General features: G+C 37.4%; 1 protein-coding gene across 1 annotated transcript in view; it reads left to right on the top strand.

Moving 5' to 3' along the window:
- CHRNA5 (cholinergic receptor nicotinic alpha 5 subunit) overlaps positions 1 to 18,396 on the top strand; it is a 34,421-nt gene extending 16,025 nt beyond the window's left edge. The window contains exons 2-6 of the mRNA XM_074964739.1: positions 8,503 to 8,654; positions 9,706 to 9,750; positions 10,670 to 10,779; positions 11,846 to 12,677; positions 17,742 to 18,396. Of these exons, the coding sequence (XP_074820840.1) occupies positions 8,503 to 8,654; positions 9,706 to 9,750; positions 10,670 to 10,779; positions 11,846 to 12,677; positions 17,742 to 17,903 (1,301 nt within the window). The 3' untranslated portion in view covers positions 17,904 to 18,396. The remainder of the gene's footprint in view (positions 1 to 8,502; positions 8,655 to 9,705; positions 9,751 to 10,669; positions 10,780 to 11,845; positions 12,678 to 17,741) is intronic.
- The last annotated feature ends 3,735 nt before the right edge of the window (positions 18,397 to 22,131 follow it).

Here is a 22,131-nt window from a genome sequence, read left to right as displayed (position 1 = left end):
TTGTTTAGAATTTCTGTTTATGTGGTGATGTAGTCTAAAGTAGTTTAGGGCTCCTGGCCTTGAACAAAACAATTTTTTGCAATCAGATTACATTTGTGATTAGAACAAATTGACAGGCGTCAATTGAATATTAAATTCATTGTCAGTCATGCTCCTTTATTCAGGAGCTTGAATCTGATGCAGTGGAATGAATATTCCATTGCTCAATGGAGAGGCAAAAAACGACAGAGGTCTCTCTCTGGGCAAAGCGTGGTAAACTGCTTCATGCATTGCACCCAACATTGAGACGTAAATTCTTTAATCTCTTCTACCAAGCATTTGAGCATTTTTCATTTTTGAAAAACTCATCAAGAAATAAAGGTGGACATTCAGTTTAACCCAAAGTTACCTTTGGGGGTTGTAATGAAAGTGTTTGTGTAACTCTAAAAATACTTTTCCTATCAACAGTTGAAGTTTTTCTGAAATAAGGGGATACAAGTTGGACTGAATCTCTAAATAAGTAACTAAATTACTATGTTAAAATGAGGGCAAATGTGATAGAAGGAAGTTAGAAAGAGGTGTAATGATTGTTTACTGTAACTTTTCCCATTGCATGACCAGGCAGGGGTGCTGGAACAATTTGTATAGTGGGAGTGCTCAGAGCCATTGAACCAAACCGTAAACCCTGTTATATGATGGAAACCACTTCAAGCCAGGGGGTGGTGCCACACCCCAGCACCCCTAGTTCCAGCATTTATGTGACCAGGAAATCATCAAATCTGTCTGAAGGTGTACCTATTATACTTTCAGTTATATGGCCTCTGTTCCCCTTTCACTGCTGCTCTGCCAAATCTGCCCATAGATTTAATATTTATAATCTACATATTCTGCTTGTTTGCATCGATGGCAACTATAAAACTTTTTATTCTTTTTTATGAGTTGCAATACAGAAATTGTGTAATTGAGTTCCCCATTCATTGGCACTGGTGAAACACTTTCTTAAATATTTAATTTTAACAATTGAGGTAAGGGCATGCAAATTTCAGTATATTTTGTTAATATTAAGATTTACAAAATTTGCAAAGAGGCTTTATTCTAATTAAGTTTCATGACCAAACCTTTATATGTTATCAAATTTTGATATGCAGTAAGGTATTACTGGTAGCAATTTTCTTTAAAAATCATTTTACTTTAGTTTCTTTAAGTTAGTATTAACACTAGTTATTGGAAGACTGGATGACATGGTGTTTTACACCTCTGGCATTTTGTAGAGCAGTCAGAGATTGAAATAAATGTACAGAGCAAACTCTTCTCACCACTACAGGCTTTTTCTGAAGAACTAGATTGTCCCAATAGTGTGGGGAAACTTGTGCTGCTTCACCATGGGTCATTTCTATTCTGTGGCTAAAGGAGGGACATTGTTCTTTGGGACTGACAATCCATCACTGCATTCTGACACATTTCAGGATGTGAGTTTGTGATGAATAAGATATCACAGATATATATAAAGTTTGCTGTGCTATAATTGATTGTACCATTATTCGTGTCTCCTGTGAGTACTTAGAGTGGGCAATACATTGTCCCTTTTTTGTTGAAAATATTGTGCTCTACATCTCTGAATTTCAAGGAAAAGAATCATTTTAGTTAAAAGTTTGTTCTTCAGACTTGCTGTTATCTACCCACTTAAAGCACAAAAATGAATCTTTGTAATATTTAAATGTGTTTATAGCTACTTCATAAGTACACTTATTCTTGAGTTGTTACTTATGTTTCCAAATACTGAAAATAAGATGTTCAATATATTCTAATATGGTTAGAAAGTTTAATTTTAGTTTTTTTATTGTATTTCTTGAAAATATAAATACCTGTCAGAAAAACGTGTAGGGTAAAATTTCCAAAAATGCCTAAATTCATTTTCAAAAGTGACTTAGGTACTTAGGGGTTCAAGCCTCAAAGTAAGTAAATGGGAATTAAACTCCTAAGTCACTTAGGCATTAAAAAACTATTCAATGTTTGGTACAAAACAGCCATCCCTAATCATAAGATTTTTAATAAAGTGTTACTGTTAATTACTCTAAGCTTATTTTTTTTACTTTGTACTGTTTAAAGTACAGCTTTTAGATTATAGAACTTTTTCACCCTTTTAAAAGTAAGACTCTTGCTTGGTAATGGAGCAGAAGTAAACATGGCTCATTTTTTTTAAATTTACCATTCTTGATTATTTATATGCCAATATCAATAAAATCAGAATAGTTTTCAAATACAAAACCATGTCAGGCCTCTGTCAACACTGACTACACTGTTGCTGTCCATAGTGGATTAACCAAATAGGTAGATTTAAAAATGTAGAGCATATGTCATCCCAGGCAACAATTTTAAAGGTGACCTACAATGGACTTGTTTTTAAAATTGCCCTGTTCTCAGCCCATACGTGCTCCAAATTTAGCAAAGGCTTTTTCCTGATAGTTTTGTACTTTTATAAGTATATTTATACAATGTGGAACAGCATCAAACATCCATTGCATTGGGAAAATGAATGTTAAAAAGGAAATGGCAAACACATACTTTACTCAGTGACCAGAAAAATTTGCTCATTCATACTCTTGTGTGGAAATATTTGAAGTGGTGGCAATCGAAAGCTGATGAAAATAATCTTGCTTCTCAGTTCCTTAGTACAGAGCTGTTGACAGTAGGTGAGATTTTAAATAATGTCTTGATCAGCTTTGAATTAAACTGGATATAATAAACAATTGATACAACTTTATCGCTAGCCACTTGAGCAATTAGATCCTTCAGAAATAGCTTCAAGTTTAACTGGAAGCAAGAAAATTATCTTTTCACTGAGAATTGAAATATCCCAGTTATAGATATTATGCCTTAATTAGTAGCACACTCATATCCTAACTTTAAAAAAAATCAGTGTGAGATTGACAGCTGTGGACACTGACAGCTTCTTTCTACAGAATAGTTGTCATGTATTTATGTACTAGATATGGACTAGAGTTGCCAGTTTTGGTTTGACATATTCCTGGAGGTTTCATCACATGACATAATCTTTAATTAAAGATTAACCTTTAATTCCTGGAGACTTCAGGACAATCCGGGAGGGTTGGCAACCCTAATATGGACTGATCACAGAGTTTGCTTATACACATCACATGTGTTCATCATAAGATGCTTTAATGCTCTGCCAGACATGGCTGAGGTTCATTTAAATTAGGTATTTACTCATAACACCACCTAGTCGCTGAATAGTATTATACAGTTTAGCATTCCATTACACCTCCCCTTTTATGTTCTACATTCCTGTCATTTACAATGTGTATGCTATCATGCTGTCTTTGAAGTATGTATGTCTGCTAAGTGTCTCTGAATCATGCTGGTTTTCTAATTACACGACCTGCATGCGTAACAACTTGTCATCTGGCTAGCCATTAGTTGCAACAACTGTGGTTGGTCCAGAATCCTTGAATCATCGTCTTGTTCTGCATCTGCCATCTGTAGAGTTTGCTTTGTTGATTGTTCTCTTTGAGGCGCATACTGTCAATGTCAGCTGTTTTTGTTGAACTCTCTACTGTTGGTCTTGATCAAATATGATCTGGATGCTGAATTATTTCTCTTTATGACAGCTAGAGTTGTCCATCCCTTTTCTCCATCCAATTAAACACGAACACAGTGACCAGGTTCTAGACCCAGCAGTTCTCTGAATGACATCTGTTGTAAAAGTGTTCATAAGCTCTTTTAGCCCTTGTATCCAGTTTGGCTACTCTCTTCAGGTCTGGCCACTTTGGAGATGGATTCTTTTCCAAAATTGGAACAGTAGTTCTGATTTTCAGTAGGGGTCAGAGGATTTTTCAGTCTGCATTGTGCTGTCCTTTCAGTTTTTTGCCTTTCTGTTGAGACTTGAAGAAATCAAGCTAATCAGGTGCTAATTTTAAGATGTGGATTCTTGCCTATTAGAAACCAAATTATTCATTTCACACAGTCTTCCAAACTACTCTGGACTCTCCCAGCCTTTAATGGTCTGGGCTGAATTTGAATGAGCAGCCTGGACCAGCCTCTTTACTAGCCCTGTGTGTCACCCAGTCCAGCTTGATTTTAAAAAAATAATTGATAACAAAAAAGGAGTATTGGCAAAACGATACGGAGTGTTATCTAAGTTGCTATCTGGAGGGTATTCAAAATATTTTGTAACAAGCTGCTACCCATACAACCTGTATGAATACAAAAGAGGGCCAGCATAAAGTTTGTAGATTTGGGGGTTTATCATATTGCAAAAAATGTTCGTACTGAAGCCCAAGGTATTGCTTATAAATATGAGTAGCTGATAACTTGAAAAAGTACTGATCTGTGGTCTTGAAAGAGAAAAGGAATTAAAAGGCATCACAGAAGCTATTATTTGCATATATACTCCCCCAATGAAATAAATTAGATCTTTGGAAAATTGTGCACACCTTTGTTTAAAATGGAATTGAATGCCAAATGTCTAAAATAAACATTTAAGAACATAAAAAATCCCATCTACAATAGTGAATTAAATTTCATGTTTAATAGGATTTCCATGTGAACATTTAGAGGCATGTGGAGCCTGAAGATAACAAATTTCTGTTCAAGATATCTCTTTACAGAAATGTAGAAGATAATGTGAAGTGCCAAGCACCACCAATGCACAACTTTCTATGCCCCTGGTCCAAGGTCAGTTCATGAAGAAAGAATGTCAAACTGCATGGTCACTCAAATTGTATGACAAATTCAACAGATAATTGTCAATGATAGAAAAGAAAGTTGTATTAATTGTAACACAAAAAAGGATATTTCATGTATTTTCAAAGGATTAGGCTCAAATGTAGAAAACACTTCATGATTTGATGAAGAAATGAAAAATATGGAGACAGAGGAATAGTTCTCTCAGTATATCGTGTCTTCAAGTAGTATAATTTTAAACTGCTGTATAAACTGCTGCAGGGTTTGACAAATTCACTTGCCCACTTATCAGTCACAAATAGGAAACATTCCCTGGCTAGTGAGGGTTACATTCGGCTTCTGCAGAATATAGGATTTCACTAAAAAACAAACAAACAGAAATTTCCAGCCCTTAGGGCATCTGCAAAGATAACTTTCTGAATATGAATTAAATTAACTGTAAACTAATAGAGTTGTATTCTGAAACTGAGGTGTTACCCTAATCCTGAAAGCAGCACACAACACGAGGCATTAAAGTGCTGCTGGAGTTGGTGGCAGAAGGAGTCCTTTACCCAAAACCATTCCCTGGCAGCAGACCTGCACTGTTGCTGCTACTCCAGCTCTGAGACTAGAGTAGTGTTTTTGCTGCTTGTGCTCCTGCTGAGGGCGAAAGAAGAGCTAGTTAATAGCCATAATGGCAAATCTGACCCAAATCTGCGCTGTGCAGAAGAATGCAGGGTATCCCCCTGGAGCTGGGCTCTGTAGTGCACAGGTTGTGGGCCTTCTCTTTACAAGTTCCTCAGATCCCACCTCCCATTCCTACACAGCGGAATGTCACTGATTTTGCCACAGGAGGTCCCTCCACGGCTGAGTAGAAGGGGACAGAATTGTTTGCCTCTAAGTGTGTGAACTATTCCATTCAGATGAACGGAGTGTTAATGCTGAAACCTTGCTATTTCTGATTTAGTTTTATCCCTCAAATTGATATGCCTGGAACTTTAGGGTGAACTTAACTCAAACCTTTACATGCTGTTGACAAATAGGGTAAATCTTCTGTATTTAATGAATACTGAATGGATTGCCGGACTTTAGGCTCAGTGAGATCTCATTCCTGCTTACTGAAAGAGAATTTATGGTTTAGGGGAAGACTGCTGAAAGGTATTTGGTCTAAGGCTCCATTTCATATCCATTTTTTGTACATGTTCATTCATGTAGGGGTTTTTGGAAGGAAATTCAGATTTAACTACAAAATATTACTAATATTACAGTGAACTACAACTGAATTTGTTAACACTATTGCTAGGATTTCCAGGATACAGTCTACTATCTACAAGGCAAAAATAATTGTTGCTCTCTCCTATTGGTGGCAACAATATTTTCCATAGCCTGTTGTTGAAAGAAAAAGATCCTCCATCACCGATACATGTATTTTCCAAGGTTTATGTATTAACAATGGAAAAGCCTGTGTACTGTATCAGAGAAACAAAATTCAAAGGGATTACTGATAATAACAGTATGGCTGCCTGCCATAAAGTATACAGAGGTAGATGACTCTTAACCTGTCAAACCCCCTTATCTTTTCATGCTTTGTGTATCAATTTTTATAGGATCATAAAAATTGCAGCACTGATCAGATCAGTGGCCTGTTTAGTCCAATAGTCAAAACTGGCAAGTAACAACTGCACCAAAGGAAAATGAAAAAACGCTATTATGGGCTTAATCCTAGGGAGTTAGTGAGTCTTAGGTCCTGAAGCATGAGTGTTGATAACATGTATATTTTTTCATCCAGGTTAGTGTAACTGAGGCCAGCATATTCATATGAACATCTAATCATCTTTTAAATCCTACTAATCTCTGCCTCACTAATAGTTTGTCACAATGAGTGTTGCGTGTTAATTTTTGTATTAAAATATTTGTAATTGGTTTTAAGTATTACTGTAATTGCATTTATTGTCCCCTTGTGCTTCTATTATGAGATGGGGTATATAGGAGTACCTGAGTGACTTTCTCTGTATCATTCACTATTTTATTTACTTCTGTATGTCGGACAGATTCACCTCCTCTCTAAACTAAATAGTCTTAATCTTTTTAATCTCTCCTCATATGGAAATCTTTTCATGTCTTTAATCCTTTTTGTTGCCCTTCTTTGGACCCTTTCTGTTTCTGCAATATCCTTTTTAGATGGGTACCAATACGGAGCACAGAATTTCAGGTGAGGACAAGCCATGAATTTATGTAATGACATTATAATATTTTTAGGCTATATTAGGAAAGGAATAGAGAATAATACTGATATCTTACTTGGGTTTTTTTATTGTTTGTTTTTACTCCATTTACCTTGAGCAGGTCACAGTGATGCCTAGCTATTTTTCCTGAGTGGTTTCAGTCAATCTAGAACCCCATTGGTGTATATGAGCATTTACATTTTCTTCCATTATATATGTTCAGTTCCTTAACCACAAACCACATTACCCTCCCCTGCACCGTGCGGAGGCTGGCATAATAGAAACCAAACCAGCAGAGTTGAGGGTGAGAGGGAAGAATTGCTGCTCTACTTTCTTCCTGGCCCTTCCATGCTGGTATAGGGGTTTGTGGTTGGGAGGGATGGGGAAGAGCCAGAGCCCGGCAGCATTTACTTTCTGCTGCAAGTTCCCTTGAGTTTGGATGTGCTTCCAAGTTATTGCTAGGTTTTTTTCAAGTAGTAGTTCCCTACCCCCTGCCCCCCCACAATAGCTGCAACTCCTACATTCCAAATGAGTTAATTAAGTAAACATTAGGGATGTAAAATATTAACCAGTTAACCGGTAAGCATTAGTCTTACCGGTTAACCCAGCTTAACCGTTAATCCCCGGGCAGGCCGGCCCACCAACCCCAGCCGCGCCAGCCGGATCGGTCCCAGCCCCTCTCCCTTTAATCAGTTAACCATTTAAACAAAATATTTTTAATTGTTTAAACCGTTAACTTTTTAAACGATATTTGCATCTCTAGTAAACATGAGTTCTTAAATAACCAAGAAATACAGGAACAGTTTTAAAACTTGACCTTACCTGGTGTTAAGAGGAAAAATACACAATAGTCTTTCATTTTGCTCAGATTTGAAACAATTACACCCAAGGTTCAGTAGAGTAGGACATATACAACCATATTAGTGAATATTTTATATGATGCTGTTCTAACCACGAGATGAAAGTATTCCTTTTGTCTGAATCCCTTCCACCTTACTCCACCGAAGCAAGAAGGCAAAAAAACCTGTCAGTCATCCCACCTATAAAGGATGCTGCAACTCCTTTCTGACTCAGTTTTTATGTTTGCGTCATGGGAGGATGAGACTTACATTGACTGGTGCCCATTTTGGGGAGGGTTTTGTAGTATGGTTAAAATGTGTTTGAAACCACACTATTATGAATAAACAGCTGTAGTTAGTTTAGTGGCATTATCTAGTTTAAAAAACACTCTCTGTAGGATTTTTACAATTACCTGGTGCCTGGATGATTTGTAAAAATGGCACAAGAAAATTTTTTGGTTATGTCTCACTTTTTCCAGTGTTACTCATAGATGGTGAGATAAGGATCCACTGTTTTTGGGCTTCAGATTTGGAAAGTATGATGGTGCTAACAAGAGTAATGAATAATAAAATCAGTGAATTTTATCAAGCTAACCCTAGGTGGCTTAACCTCCACCACCCTCACAGACAAAAAGGGGATTAGATGAGAAATAAATTGCTATATGTACATACCTGAATCTATATAATTAAATATCAAATTGTACCAATGTTCATGAAAATGAGTACATTGTATTTCACTATATGTGTACATTAAACATATTTCTTTTGTTGTGTAGGTGTATCAGAACCTTCTTTTATTGCTAAAAGTGAAGATTGTTTGTTTAAACACTTATTTCAAGACTATCAAAAATGGGTTCGCCCAGTCCAACACTTGAATGACACAATAAAAATAAAGTTTGGTCTTGCAATCTCTCAGTTAGTGGATGTGGTATGTATGATAAATAATTTTAAAACTAAAAACTGAGCAAAGCTTTTAGAATAGGGAAGTGCTTATGAAAAATAACTTGATATTCTATTGTTAAATAATTGTGCATATCATATATATATATATTTTTCTTTATATAAAATAAATGAAACATTTTAAAAAGAGGCTTATATAGGTAAGGGTGCAATGAGGAGGGAAGCCCCAGAAAGAGAGAGCCTCAGAGAAGTGAAGATGAAGGAAGAAAAATAGAGAATTGTCAGAGGCCACAGAGAGAATGATGAAAATAAGTGGTCCTTGGACATATTTTTGTTTTCTGTAAACTTTGTTAACTAAAGCTTTTAGTATTTGTAGAGTTATTGGGTTTTCTATTGTTTAAAATTCATTTCAATGAATAAATACAAAAATGTATGTTTTCAAATTGTAGCAATCTGTTCTGTTGTTGGTTCTATAAATATAAAATACAGGAAAGTTATTGCACAAAAAAAGAAGAAATAAAGATAATGTCCTTGAAAATGTCAGTTTCATAAAAGAGGAGATAATCTACTGGCATGGCATAGCTTAGAACATTAAAGATGTCAACTTGATTTTTTTAAATTTACTAATTTAAAAAATGTTTCCTAATTGAGCACCTTTTGAAAAGTTTATTCTGAATTTAAACAGAAAAAAAAATCTGTAAAGATTTTTTCTGCTCCCTTAATGGTTTTAAAGAGTATTTTCAATTAGTCATTTTGTTCCTTGATGACTCTGCAGGGAAACAGTAGTACTATACATGAAATGCTGTAAAATATACAAAGTAAATCAATGTTGGATGTGAGGGGGAGGGGAAATCACTTTTTCATTAACTTCTTTTGGTTACTGTAATCGTAGTTGGTGGCTGTAACAATAGTACTTAGAAAAAATAGACAAACGTGATTTTCAAATGGAGTCCTTCTCAATTAATATATTTGTATTGCAACTTATGAGCCTCCTTTGAACAAAACCACAGTTGGTTACCGTGAATAAGCAGTGTAAAATCAGTGTTCCCATAAAAACATGCTGTTTAAATTTTTTATAGGATGAGAAAAATCAGTTGATGAAAACAAATGTTTGGCTGAAACAGGTATGTGCAAATGTCAACTGAAGAGTCCACTGAGTGACTAAAATGTAAAGTTATCAATTTTTTTAGGTGTTTGTATATTTATAGGATCTTCATTTAAAAGCTATATTAACCTTTATTTTATATAGTACGTTTAATACAAAAGGCACATTACAATGCTTGAAAGAATTAAAAATTCAGTTAAATAATTAAAAAATAAATCTAAAAGCTCTCTCAAAAAACAAAATTTCTAATAAAAGTGACACATTTTAGATACATTTATTAAATGAAGCTACATATATTCAGACATATATTTTGAAATTCCTATAACAAAGCATCCTGTTTTTAGTCAGAAACTGTCACAAGCACAAGATAGTATAGCTTTGTATAATTGCTTTTAAAAAGTTATTTTAAAATTACACTGTTGAGATATTTTTTATCCTATTTTGATTAACAAAGCTCAGGACTTTTAATTTCATGGCCAGTAATCTACCTGGAGGTCAAGGAGGGGCTTGCTATAAACATCTAGCTGGTTTATTCTGCCCTACGTATAGGTATTAGCTCATAAGCAGGAAGTGCCCTCAAGTTATAATAATCACAATCCAGAACTAAACTTTGATGCAGTTATTATCTTTAGACATATTTGTCACTGAGTTACCCTTAAATTGTTACAAAATGTTTCCTCCTTTCATCCCACTTACCATCTTCAGTCCTCTAACTCTTCCCTGCACCTTTATTGACTTTGAGAAAAGTTTAGGGCCCCTGCCCTACCTGCAGTGAACACACGGTATACTAAATTATATTCGTAGAACTTTCTCAGTTTTCCTCGTTCCCACAGTAACTGCCATGTATACTCAGTTGTTTTCAGTGTTGTTGCAGTTGTGTCCCAGGGTATGAGAGAGACAATGTAGATGTGGTAATATCTTTTATCATGTGTTTATAGGAATGGATAGATGTAAAATTAAGGTGGAACCCTGAAGACTATGCTGGAATAACATCTATTCGTGTCCCATCAGAGTCTATCTGGATTCCAGATATTGTGTTGTATGACAAGTAAGATTTTAATCTTATTCTAGAAAATAAATCTACCCCTGCCACGTTGACCGTCCATTCTACACATAGAATGAGGCATGGGTTCTGAAGATACATAGTCTGTGATCACATAATTAGACTGTATTATAATACATGCACATAAGGTGTCAGAATTAAAAAAGCATGGACTGCCTTATCTTTGGCATTTCCAGACTTCTGAGTACTTTGCTTTACAATTTTAATGTTTTTTAACATTGCCTTTTTCTATGGAATTTTCTAGGATTTTTTTTAAATGGTTTAATTCCTTCATATGAAGTGATTTGCTAGTCAGAAGAAGAACACTGTCCTGCACAAACATGCATTCTTTTATGCTAGGGCTCCTGCAGAGTCCTACCTGAATGAGTGCACAGTTCTGAATACAAACTAATAGGCTGAGGCTGTCAATATACATCCTCATATATATATAATACTCAATATACAAAGATGTTAAATGAAATTTTACTCACCTTTCTTATAAATCTATGCAGAGAGGTAATAGAACTTGGAGAGACTGAATTTTGAATGAAAGTTTCTGCTCAACTTATATTTGCATACTCAGTGCCTGTAGAACACTGGTGGATTGTTTAGTAAAAACACCTATTGTTGTATTTATAAAACAAAAAAGTTTGGAAGTGCTAAGTGTATTGTTTGTTTTTTGCATGCATAATTAAGTTAAAGTAAAATTGATTTTCACCAGCCCACCAATATGCACATCTGTTAAGCAGGGACGATTCCTATCAAAAGTCAAGTTTTGACCCTCTCTCCTGAGGCACTAGACCTGTTCAGAAAAGTTGCACAAATATTGTTATAATGGGAAAAATGTTTTTTCACGCTTTGCTTTTCCTCAGTCAGCTTAAATTAAAAAAAAATAGAGTCCTGATCTGAGGACAAAAGTGCAAAATTTCCACTCAAAAGGTAAAAATCTGAGAGTGATAAGCATCTGAATGACACTTTGGAATGGTAACACTTAATAGGAAACCATAACTAAAAGCATCTGTTTGTAATGAGTGTAATAACATAGCCAAATATGCATATTTTTTCCTTTCAGTGCAGATGGTCGCTTTGAAGGAACATCTACAAAAACAGTAGTAAAATATGATGGGACTGTTGCTTGGACTCCCCCAGCAAACTACAAAAGTTCTTGTACCATAGATGTTACATTCTTTCCATTTGACCTTCAAAACTGCTCTATGAAATTTGGTTCCTGGACCTATGATGGCTCACAGGTTGATATTATTCTAGAAGATTATGATGTTGACAAGAGAGATTTCTTTGATAATGGAGAATGGGAAATAGTAACTGCAACAGGGAGCAAAGGGAAGAGAACTGATGGATGCTGCTGGTACCCATTTATTACATATTCATTTGTAATTAGACGGTTGCCTCTTTTTTACACACTGTTTCTCATTATTCCGTGTATAGGACTTTCATTTTTAACTGTCCTTGTCTTTTATCTCCCTTCAAATGAAGGTGAAAAAATTTCTCTCTGCACTTCAGTACTGGTGTCTTTGACTGTCTTTCTTCTTGTTATTGAAGAGATAATACCATCATCTTCTAAAGTTATACCACTTATTGGAGAGTACTTGGTGTTTACTATGATTTTTGTGACATTGTCCATTGTGGTAACTGTCTTTGCTATTAATATTCATCATCGTTCCTCTTCTACTCACAATGCTATGGCACCGTGGGTCCGCAAGATATTTCTTCATAAACTTCCAAAGCTACTTTGCATGAGAAGTCATGTAGATAGATACTTTCCTCAGAAAGAAGAAACTAGCAATATCAGTGGATCAGAATCATCGAGGAACACCTTGGAAGCAGCTCTAGATTCTATCCGATACATTACAAGACATATCATGAAGGAGAATGACGTTCGCGAGGTGTGTGTATTGGTGATGTTGCACTCATTTTTTCAGATTAGAAATTAGAATAGAAATCTAAACAATGGCTTAGAGTACCCGTCTCTGTTCTTATCTACTATAGCAATGACCAATTATTTCCCGAAGTAGCTAGAAATGCTAGCCTTGTTTCAAGATGTCCTGCTTCCGGGAAGCGATAAAAAGGCCTTCCAGTAAACAAGTACATTTTTGGATAGACTTCATATGGGTAGTGTACACTTTCTGCAATGGTGATCAAAATCTGTCTCACTCCCTTTTACAGTTAAACCTGTTGTGGTCTTTCTCAAAATATTTTCTTATAATTATAAATCCCTTAGAGATGTTTGGTTAATTACAACTGTAGAGTGAATGAATATTCTAAATCTTATTTGCCTGTAGAGTGCTACTGGACTGTTTCATTATCACATTATTGTTGGGGAGTATGTATTCTTAATTTTAACACATGACAAGATATCTTTGTCATTTTAAATTTAATTGATTTTTATAATTTAAAAGAAAACCACATTAAAACTGTCTTATGTGCAGTTCAGCAAAAATAGAACTAAACTTAATTTTGCAGTCCTAAGTCCAAACCAGAACAATTCTTGTTATGAACTATAATAGTCCTTCTCTAAGTACTACCATAAATTATAGTAGGATTAAATTTAAGTGGTAACCAATGTGTATTTTGTATGAAAGTATGCTAAGGCAGAGCATTTTAAAAGATTTATTTTAATCAATATGTTTAATCCACCAAAAATACATTTCTTAATAGGCAGTAATGACAGTAATGACATCAGTTGAATGAATCTTAAATGTGCCGTTTTAGTTTCCCCTTTTCCAAAAACTATTCTTTCTTCTATGACCTAAGAACCATTTTCAGGGCACTATTGACGTGTCTGGAAATGTGAGTGCATCCACTTTGCTGTCTGGCCACATGGGACAATCATGCAGTGTCTTCTGGCAGTGTGGGAGTCTACCAACATTTCTCCATCCAGGGGTGACCTGTTGGGAAAATTGGCCTGTTTGCCTCCTCTCCCATGTCTGGCCCTAGTTACAAGCTGGCTTATTTGCTTCTGCCCCAGACGTTTGCTCTCATGGGAGAGCTATGTGAATAGCTTGGTGCATATGCATTATTATTAATTATTTGTGTTACTGTAGTGCCTAGGAGATGTAGACATAGACCAGAGGCCCATTGTGCTAGGCGCTGGTATCTTATCTTCATGCATTTTATATATAGTATATCTGTATGTACAGTATTTCCTATATGTATTATGGCTACAATATGGTTACTGTCAGAACCATAATGTTGTATTTTATGTGTCTGATTCTTCTCTCACTTTCACTGGTGTAAATTTGTTGATTTAGATTTACACTAGAATAAGTGAATGGAGAATTATTTTTCAACTGTGATGTTGCACCAACATATGTTTTTTGCATTGAACTACAAGTGAAGGGGTATTTGTAAGGAAAATATGTGCAGGTGTATTTATGCATCCAGCAACCACACATTCAAATAACTGCATACCTGAATGTGTGCTAGGGGTACAACAGTTGCTCTGGGTCAATTTCCTTTTTATCACCTGCATTCTTTGCCATACTGTGCAATATCTTGATTTTAAATATATATTTATAAATACAGTCTATATATTGTGAGGGAAAACACTAATAAGAGAGAAAAATCATAATCTAAGGTCTTGATCCTACAATGAGATTCCCCAGCACCTGCAGGATCAGGGCCTTGGTCTAGTAGCTGGATCACTTGTAAATATTTTACTTATCTTTCAATAAGTGAAGAAAAAACAGAACTAATTTGATTTCTCATTGTGGGTCCAATCCTGTTAACAGTTGCTACAAGTGGAATTTTTGCTACTGTGAATATTGCTATTGAAGTATGCTAGTAAGTGCTACGGTCATACAAATAATAAATAGTAATAAGGCCCAAACCTGAAAACAGTTACTACCTTAGGAAAACACTTCTTCGCTGTGGCCAACAGTATCATACCTCTTCAATTTTAAAGATATACATAATTGTTTAATTTTAATAAAGTATAACAATATAGGAATAATATAGAAATATTAGATTTCACATCTGTCTTCTTTGATTTACCTTAATATAAGGCAATATAAATTTAAATTTTTGGTCTTGCCTTTGAAATTGGACCAGGCGCCAAAAGTTTGTTCAGTTTAGGGTTGTGTGGTGAAGATGACTTGCACAAAGAAATTACAAACATCAGATATGAAAGAAACCAATTTCTGTATAACACCCATACTGAGAGATTTCTGATAATTTCTCAGCTTGAACTATTGGCTAATTGTCCAAAACTTCCAGATTAACCATATTGGACTTTCTCTTTCTCTTTGATATAGCTAGAGAATAATGACAATGTCTTCTGGGAGATAATTTCCATTACTTGTTGGCAAAACTGCTGTTTAAAAATCATGCGGATTAATTTAGTGCTCATCAAAAAAACCTGAGGTATACAAGTTCACACAACTCTGCAAATGTACCTCTCTCCTAAACTGCAAAACCCATTCTATTTCAGTTATAATCTTCTTGAGAAATGGCTACTGTGGTAGTTTAGTGACATGGACAAATGTCCATTTAAGGCAGAGATGAAAGTAATAATAAATTATTAACGGTACGGAGGCGGCTCCAGCCCCTGGAAGGGGCGGGGCCTCAGGCAGAAAGGGCGAGGCTGGGAGGGTCAGCCTCCCCCAGCCAGCACATCTGCGCTGCCTGGCCTCTGCCGCCCTGGGCTCCAGCAGCGATTTAAAAGGGCCCGGGGCTCCATCCACTGCTGTGGTAGTGGCAGCAGCAGCCGGGAGCCCCAAGCCCTTTTAAATCACCGACCCTGGGGAAGCTGCCCATTTGCCCCGCCCCCGTTGGCAGCTGGGGGGGCAAAAGGGGCAATGATGTTAAAGCATTGTTGCCCCTTTTGCCTCCCCAGTCGGCAGCCCTGCCAGTAGGGTCCCTACCGGCAGGGCTGCCAATGCGGGGGTAGGGGGGAGGGATAGTAACGTTAAAGCGCTGCCCCAGCAGCACTTTGAGGGTCCTTAAAGCTCTGACGCGGTAAAGGACCCTCCTTAAAGTGCTGCCGCAGCAGCGCTTTAATGTTGCTGCCCCTTCCCCGTCGGCGGTCCTGCCGGTGTGGACCCTTCCGGTAGGGCCGCCAATGGGGGAGGCAAAAGGGGCAGGTATGTTAAAATGCTGCCGCAGCAGCACTTTAACGTGGACTGCATACAGGCCGGTACCGGCTTCTTACCAGTATGCTGTACCGGCCAGTACCGGCTCACTTTCACCCCTGATTTAAGGCCTCTGCTATTAGACCATCAAACTCATTTCTCATGTATCCTGAACTGGAACTCAAACCTAGATCTCAAGAGATGCATTACCCCTTTGCACCTCTAGATCTTAGTTTTTGTTTCTTCCTCCCAGTAGGAATTGCTTGGACCATGGATTTCCACTCAAATATAAGGGTGGAGTATTCTTCTGGAGATCACATACTAAATGGAAAGTCTTATTTGCTGACTTATGTTTAGATAGATGATTGAAGAGTTGATCAAACACAATTCTCTCACTCTTTGTTTTCAGCCCCAAAAAACATTATCTACTAAATGCAAAAACAGTTGGCTGATTTAGTTTAAAAAGAGTAGAAAATCAAGGCAAAATTATGCTTTTATGGAACTTTGGGGAAAATAGTATTAATTTTTCTAAAATGAAATGCTATCAAAACAATTAAAAATACTATTACTCATCAAAATGTTCACTGTTGTTGCTGAGTCACTCTAAAGTAATAGGTTTCAGAGTAGCAGCCATGTTAGTCTGTATCCGCAAAAAGAACAGGAGTACTTTTGGCACCTTAGAGACTAACTCTAATAAATTTGTTAGTCTGTAAGGTGCCACAAGTACTCCTGTTCTTTCTAAAGTAATAAGGTACTTCAAAAAGACTCTGTAGTCAGCAGATCTTAAAGTTGTTTTAAAAAGGACATCTTTTATTGAATGGTCATTGATAACTATCACATAATTACGTAGGAATAGCCTTTAATTTACCAAACTAACTTATTTCCATGATTCAAATATTAGTATAGCATTCTTAAGTTTGTTTCCATTCTTGGATAACGTCTTACTACAGGGGAACACAGAAAAAGACACTATTACTAACCATGGTAAAAAAAATGTCCTCATTTTTATATTGAAAATTTCCAACCCTGAGTGTCGAATTCTGAGCCTGTCTGATGTAGTTATCTGGCTCTTTTCTGAAGAATGCTTTTATTTAATTTTTTTTTTGGCCCTTATGGTTGCAAAGAAAACCTTACCTAATGGGAACTTATGTTACATTGCCTTTTTCCAAACCTGTAGGCCTACTGCCACAGGTAATTTTAATGACATGTCAACTCTGAAATCTAATAACCACACTTGAAAATGTTTAGTTGTGTGCTTAATTTGTGGGTACCACTACAGCACTTGTGTGTGCAAAATTGATAGATTGCATGTACAAATAATCTCATTAAAAATGGCAAAGAAATGGTAGTCCTGAAAATGCCTTGCACATTTTTTCCCTGATGTGATACTCAGTGCAACAATAAGTTTACTTACATGTAGGTATAGCTACTACAGAAGAGCCATATTCTACCCTGAATATTTGTACAAGCCTCTGACTGATCTCTGGGAATTGTGCTATAGATTGAAGTTAGCATATTGCCCAAAGGGTCCAGTCCTCTGAGGTGTTGAATACTTTAATCTCCCAGGAAGTTGAAAGTGTTCAGCACCTTGCAAGGTCAGGCCCTGATTCTTTGGCTGTAACTAAAGTATTCTGCCCTCTTCCCAAAATGAGTTTGACACCCTTGCTCTAACTCAAAGTGTAACAATAGAAAGATCTTGAATGTTTATGGAACAGGCATAATAGAAAAATTTATACTATGGGCTTGCTTCTTCAGTCCTTATCCAATTGACATCACAATATCAATAGGACTTCTGCCTGAATCAGGACTGTAGGATTTGGCCCTGTACTTGTAAATGTTCTAGAATATTGAGTAATTCTTGTGGTTTTTTTTTTTTTTTAGGTTGTTGAAGACTGGAAATTTATAGCTCAGGTGCTTGATCGAATGTTTTTATGGACTTTTCTTCTGGCTTCAATAATTGGATCACTTGGGTTGTTTATTCCTGTTATTTATAAATGGGCAAATATAATAGTACCAGTCCACATTGGAAACACACACACATAAAATATTGGTGGGGTACCACTTCTGCTATGAACATGATTCTTAAAAGATACATGGTAGTTCTATGTTCATGCAAATAGTGTATATGGCACATTTTTAATAGAATTATAAACTTAAGTATAAGGAATCATGCCTATATTTAAGCATGGCATTTTAGGACATGTGCAATACCTACTGCTTAGCTGTTAGCCTACTAATTCATTTTTAAATCTGGACAAAATCAAACACACCTTTTCAAACACTTGCATATATTGTATTCCCCCCAACCTCCAAAATACAGTACATAGATAACTGCTGAGAACTAGAGGGATTTAAAAAACTTTTTAGATGCTAATTGTTTTAGAATTGGCAAAACACTATATAAACTATACACTGTACTACTGAGTGTTAAAAGTGTGAAGATGTTTATGTATTAGAGCATTGTGGTTGGTTACTTAACTTACTATAATGAGCAGAAGAGGATTTTAAGAGGCTAAGTTCTTTTGAGTGTTCTGAAAATTTGAGTTTTTAGAGTAAATTACAAATATTAACCATCTATTCTAATACACTTGGTGTAATATGTAAATTAAAATAATCTATGGTTCTATATTTGTCTTTATTCATACATTTTCAACGAAAAATACTATTAACTTTAAAGACATAGCTCAATTATCAGTTTAAGTTTGGAATTAATACTATTTTGCGCTTCTGTAATTTACCAAATATAAACCTTGCAACAGGTATATAGTATTGTTTCAGATAGGGAAAAAGAGGCAAAGAATTAAATGACTTGTCCAAAGTTGCACATGAATTCTGAAATAATTCTGATTCCTAGTCCTGTGCTATAACCACAAGACTATACTTCCTCTCTAACATCCTTTGTTTTTCAAAATGACGTTTGTAAGCACATATACAAACCAAGAATTTGAGTCCTGGTTTCTAAAGAAAACTTGCTGAAAGCTGTGTATGCCTTTTTAACCAAATTCAGTTAATTCAGATTTCACACATTTAATATCCACATTCTTAATAAAATAGTCTCCCTAGATTCTCTTCACTTTTGGACTCACGCATAAATCTGAATTATAAGAATTAAGCTTAGTTGGGAACACATACTTTGTGGGGGTTTTTTAGTGGTATTGGCAACTAAATATATTTGCATAATAAAACAGCTTTTTTAGTTTTTTAATTTTTTAAAATAAAACTCTATTCATTGGACATCTATTCAATGTACAGCCATCTGGTCTGAAGCAAAGTTCTGTCTCTGGATTTAATTTTTTTTTAATGTAATTCCTAGATTCCAAAGCCAGAAGGGGCCATTGTGATAGTGTAATCCAGTGGTGGGCAACCTGTGGGCAGCAGGCTGCGTGCAGCCCATCAGGGTAATCCACTGGCGGACTGCAAGACAGTTTGTTTACATTGACTGTCCACAGGCACAGCCACCCGCGGCTCCCAGTGGCCGCGGTTCGCCGTTCCTGGCCAATGGGAGCTGCGGGAAGCGGCACGGGCCACAGGGACATGCTGGCTGTCGCTTCCCTCAGCTCACATTGGCCAGGAACGGCAAACCGTGGTCACTGGGAATTGCAGGCCTCCGTGCCTGCGGATGGTCAACGTCAGTAAAATGTCTCGCGGCCCACCAGTGGATTACCCTGACGGGCTCCCACAAGCCTCAGGTTGCCCACCACTGAACTAATTTGACTTCCTGTATAACATTGGCCATATAATTTTCCCCAGAATGATACCTAGAGCATATCTTGAAAGAAGTCATCTGATATTGATTTAAAAATTTCCAATGATGGAAATTTACCATGATCCTTCGTAAATTATTTTACTGATTAATTACCGTCACTGTTTACAAATTTATGCCTTATTTCCAATCTGAATTTGGCTAGCTTCAACTTCCAGCCATTGGATGTGTTACACTTCTCTGCTAGATTGAAGAGCTTGTTATCAGATATTTGTTCCCTGTGCAGATGTTTCTAGTCTGTAATCAAGTCACCCCTTAACCTTCTCTTTGAGCTAAGTAGATTGAGCTCCTTGAGTCTGTCTCTGTAAGGCATGCTTTCTAATACTTCAGTCGTTCTCATGGTTCTTTTCTGAACACGCTCCAATTTTTCAACATGCTTCTTGAATTGTGGACGCTAGAACTGGACACAGTATTCCAACAGCTGTCACAGCAGTGCCAAATGTTAAGTGCTGAGAAATGTTGCTGCTCCAACAGTGTTGTTACTGGTCTTGGAGCTCTGATGTCAGCTGCATTAGCAGACACTGAAGCATGTTAATTCAGCAGACCTCGATGTTATTCATAAGAACGACCACCGGTTTGGTTCAGTGGTGAAGGCACTCGGCTGACAAAGCACGGTAGTAGGGTCCCATAGGAGCTACAGGTACACTAATACAAGTATCCCTGCAACAATGGTACCAGCTCAGTCAGCGCACCAGGACACTGCCCCCTAGGCTGGTCAAAGATGCCTCTCCTATGACTTCTTATATACACTGATACAAACAAGTTACGTATTACACTCCATATGTTGTTAGTTACCAGCCCTACACCTTGTACCTGCTAGTTCAAACAAAACACCATTATCCTGTCATCCAATCCTTATCTTACGAGGGGTTGGTGTGTTCCTGTGCCACCTCTTAAGAATGTGTTTATGTAGTTACTTGAGAACTCTGGACATCCTGCACCATCCTCTCAGGTCAGGAATGTGGTTACTTGGTGTTAGCTAATACGTAGCTAATACGTTAGCTAATACGTAGGGTGTTGTTATTTTGTCAAGGCCAGGCCTACTCTGGTTCACAGCCTTTGGTTCACACTGTTAGTTATGCCTAGGGCTCTAGCAAGGCCTACACAAAACACAGTAAAATAACCTCTCTACTGTAGGTGATTCATGGGAGGGGGGGAGGGAATGAGTGGGGGAGCGGAAGGGGCAGGGCCACAGCCGGAAGAGAAGGGGTGGGACCAGAGCCTCTTCCTGCCACGCTGCCTGGGCCGCTGCCTAGTGCATCGCAAGTATCAGAGGTAGCCGTGTTAGTCTGTATCCACAAAAACAACGAGGAGTCTGGTGGCACCTTAAAGACTAACAGATTTATTTGGGCATAAGCTTTCATGGGTAAAAACCCCACTTCCTCAGATGCATGGAGTGAAAATTACAGATACAGGCATAAATATATATTGGCATATGAAGAGAAGAGAGTTACTTTACAAGTGGAGAACCAATGCTGAAGGCCAATTCAGTCAGGGTGGCTGTGGTCCACTCCCAATAATTGATGAGGAGGTGTCAATACAGACTTCAAAGAGAAACTGCAGAGCTACAATTCATTTGCAAACTTAACACCATCAATTCGGGCTTGAATAGGGACTGGGAGTGGCTGGCTCACTACAAAAGCAATTTTCCATCTCTTGGTATTGACACCATCCCTCCCCAGCCAGGCTCTCACTGCTGGACACAGAACATGCCAAGGTGGGGAGGGGGGCGAGGGGGGACGCTCCAGCTCACTCAGCCGCTGTCCCAGAAGCCAAGCCCGGGAGGCAGCCCACCACCGCTGCCGCCAGGTGCTCTCCCAGACAGCTGCTGTGCTGCCCTGGGCAGCATCCAGGAGCAGTTCGGTCCCACTCTCTGCCTGTGTCTGGCTGCCAAGGAGAGCAGCTGAACAGCCAGGAGAGGGGAGGTCATGTGTCCTCCCCTTTAGCTGGTATCCCCCCAGTATGGAGGGCACCCGTCATCTACTTGAGCTTCCCCTGTTTATGCCTCCACTGATCAGATTAGCCTTTTTGGCCACAGCGTCTCACTGGGAGCTCATGTTCAGTAGATTATCCATCCCCTTCCCCCAAATCTTCTTCGAAGATCCTGCTTCCCAGGATAGAGTTCCCCATCATGTAAGTGTGGCCTGCATTCTTTGTTTCTAGATGTATACATTTACATTGAGCCATATTAAAATGTATATTGTTCCCACGTACCCAGCTTTTATCAAGTGATCCAGATAACTCTGCATCAATGACTTGTCCTTTACACTATTTACCACTCCTCCAATTTTTGTCTTTTGCAAACGTTCAGTGATGATTTTATGTTTTATTCCAGGTTATTGATAAAAATGTTAAATAGCGTAGGGACAAGAACAGATCTGTGCAGGACACCAGTAGAAACACACCTTCTCAATGATTCCCTGTTTACAACTACATCTAGAGACCTATTAGTTAGCCAGTTTTAAATCCTTTTAATGTGTGCCATGTTAGTTTTATATAGATCAAGTT

This window comes from Natator depressus, chromosome 10, assembly GCF_965152275.1.
Source record: "Natator depressus isolate rNatDep1 chromosome 10, rNatDep2.hap1, whole genome shotgun sequence".
In the NCBI taxonomy this organism is placed as follows: domain Eukaryota; kingdom Metazoa; phylum Chordata; order Testudines; family Cheloniidae; genus Natator; species Natator depressus.
This window is presented reverse-complemented; position numbering and strand designations above follow the sequence as displayed.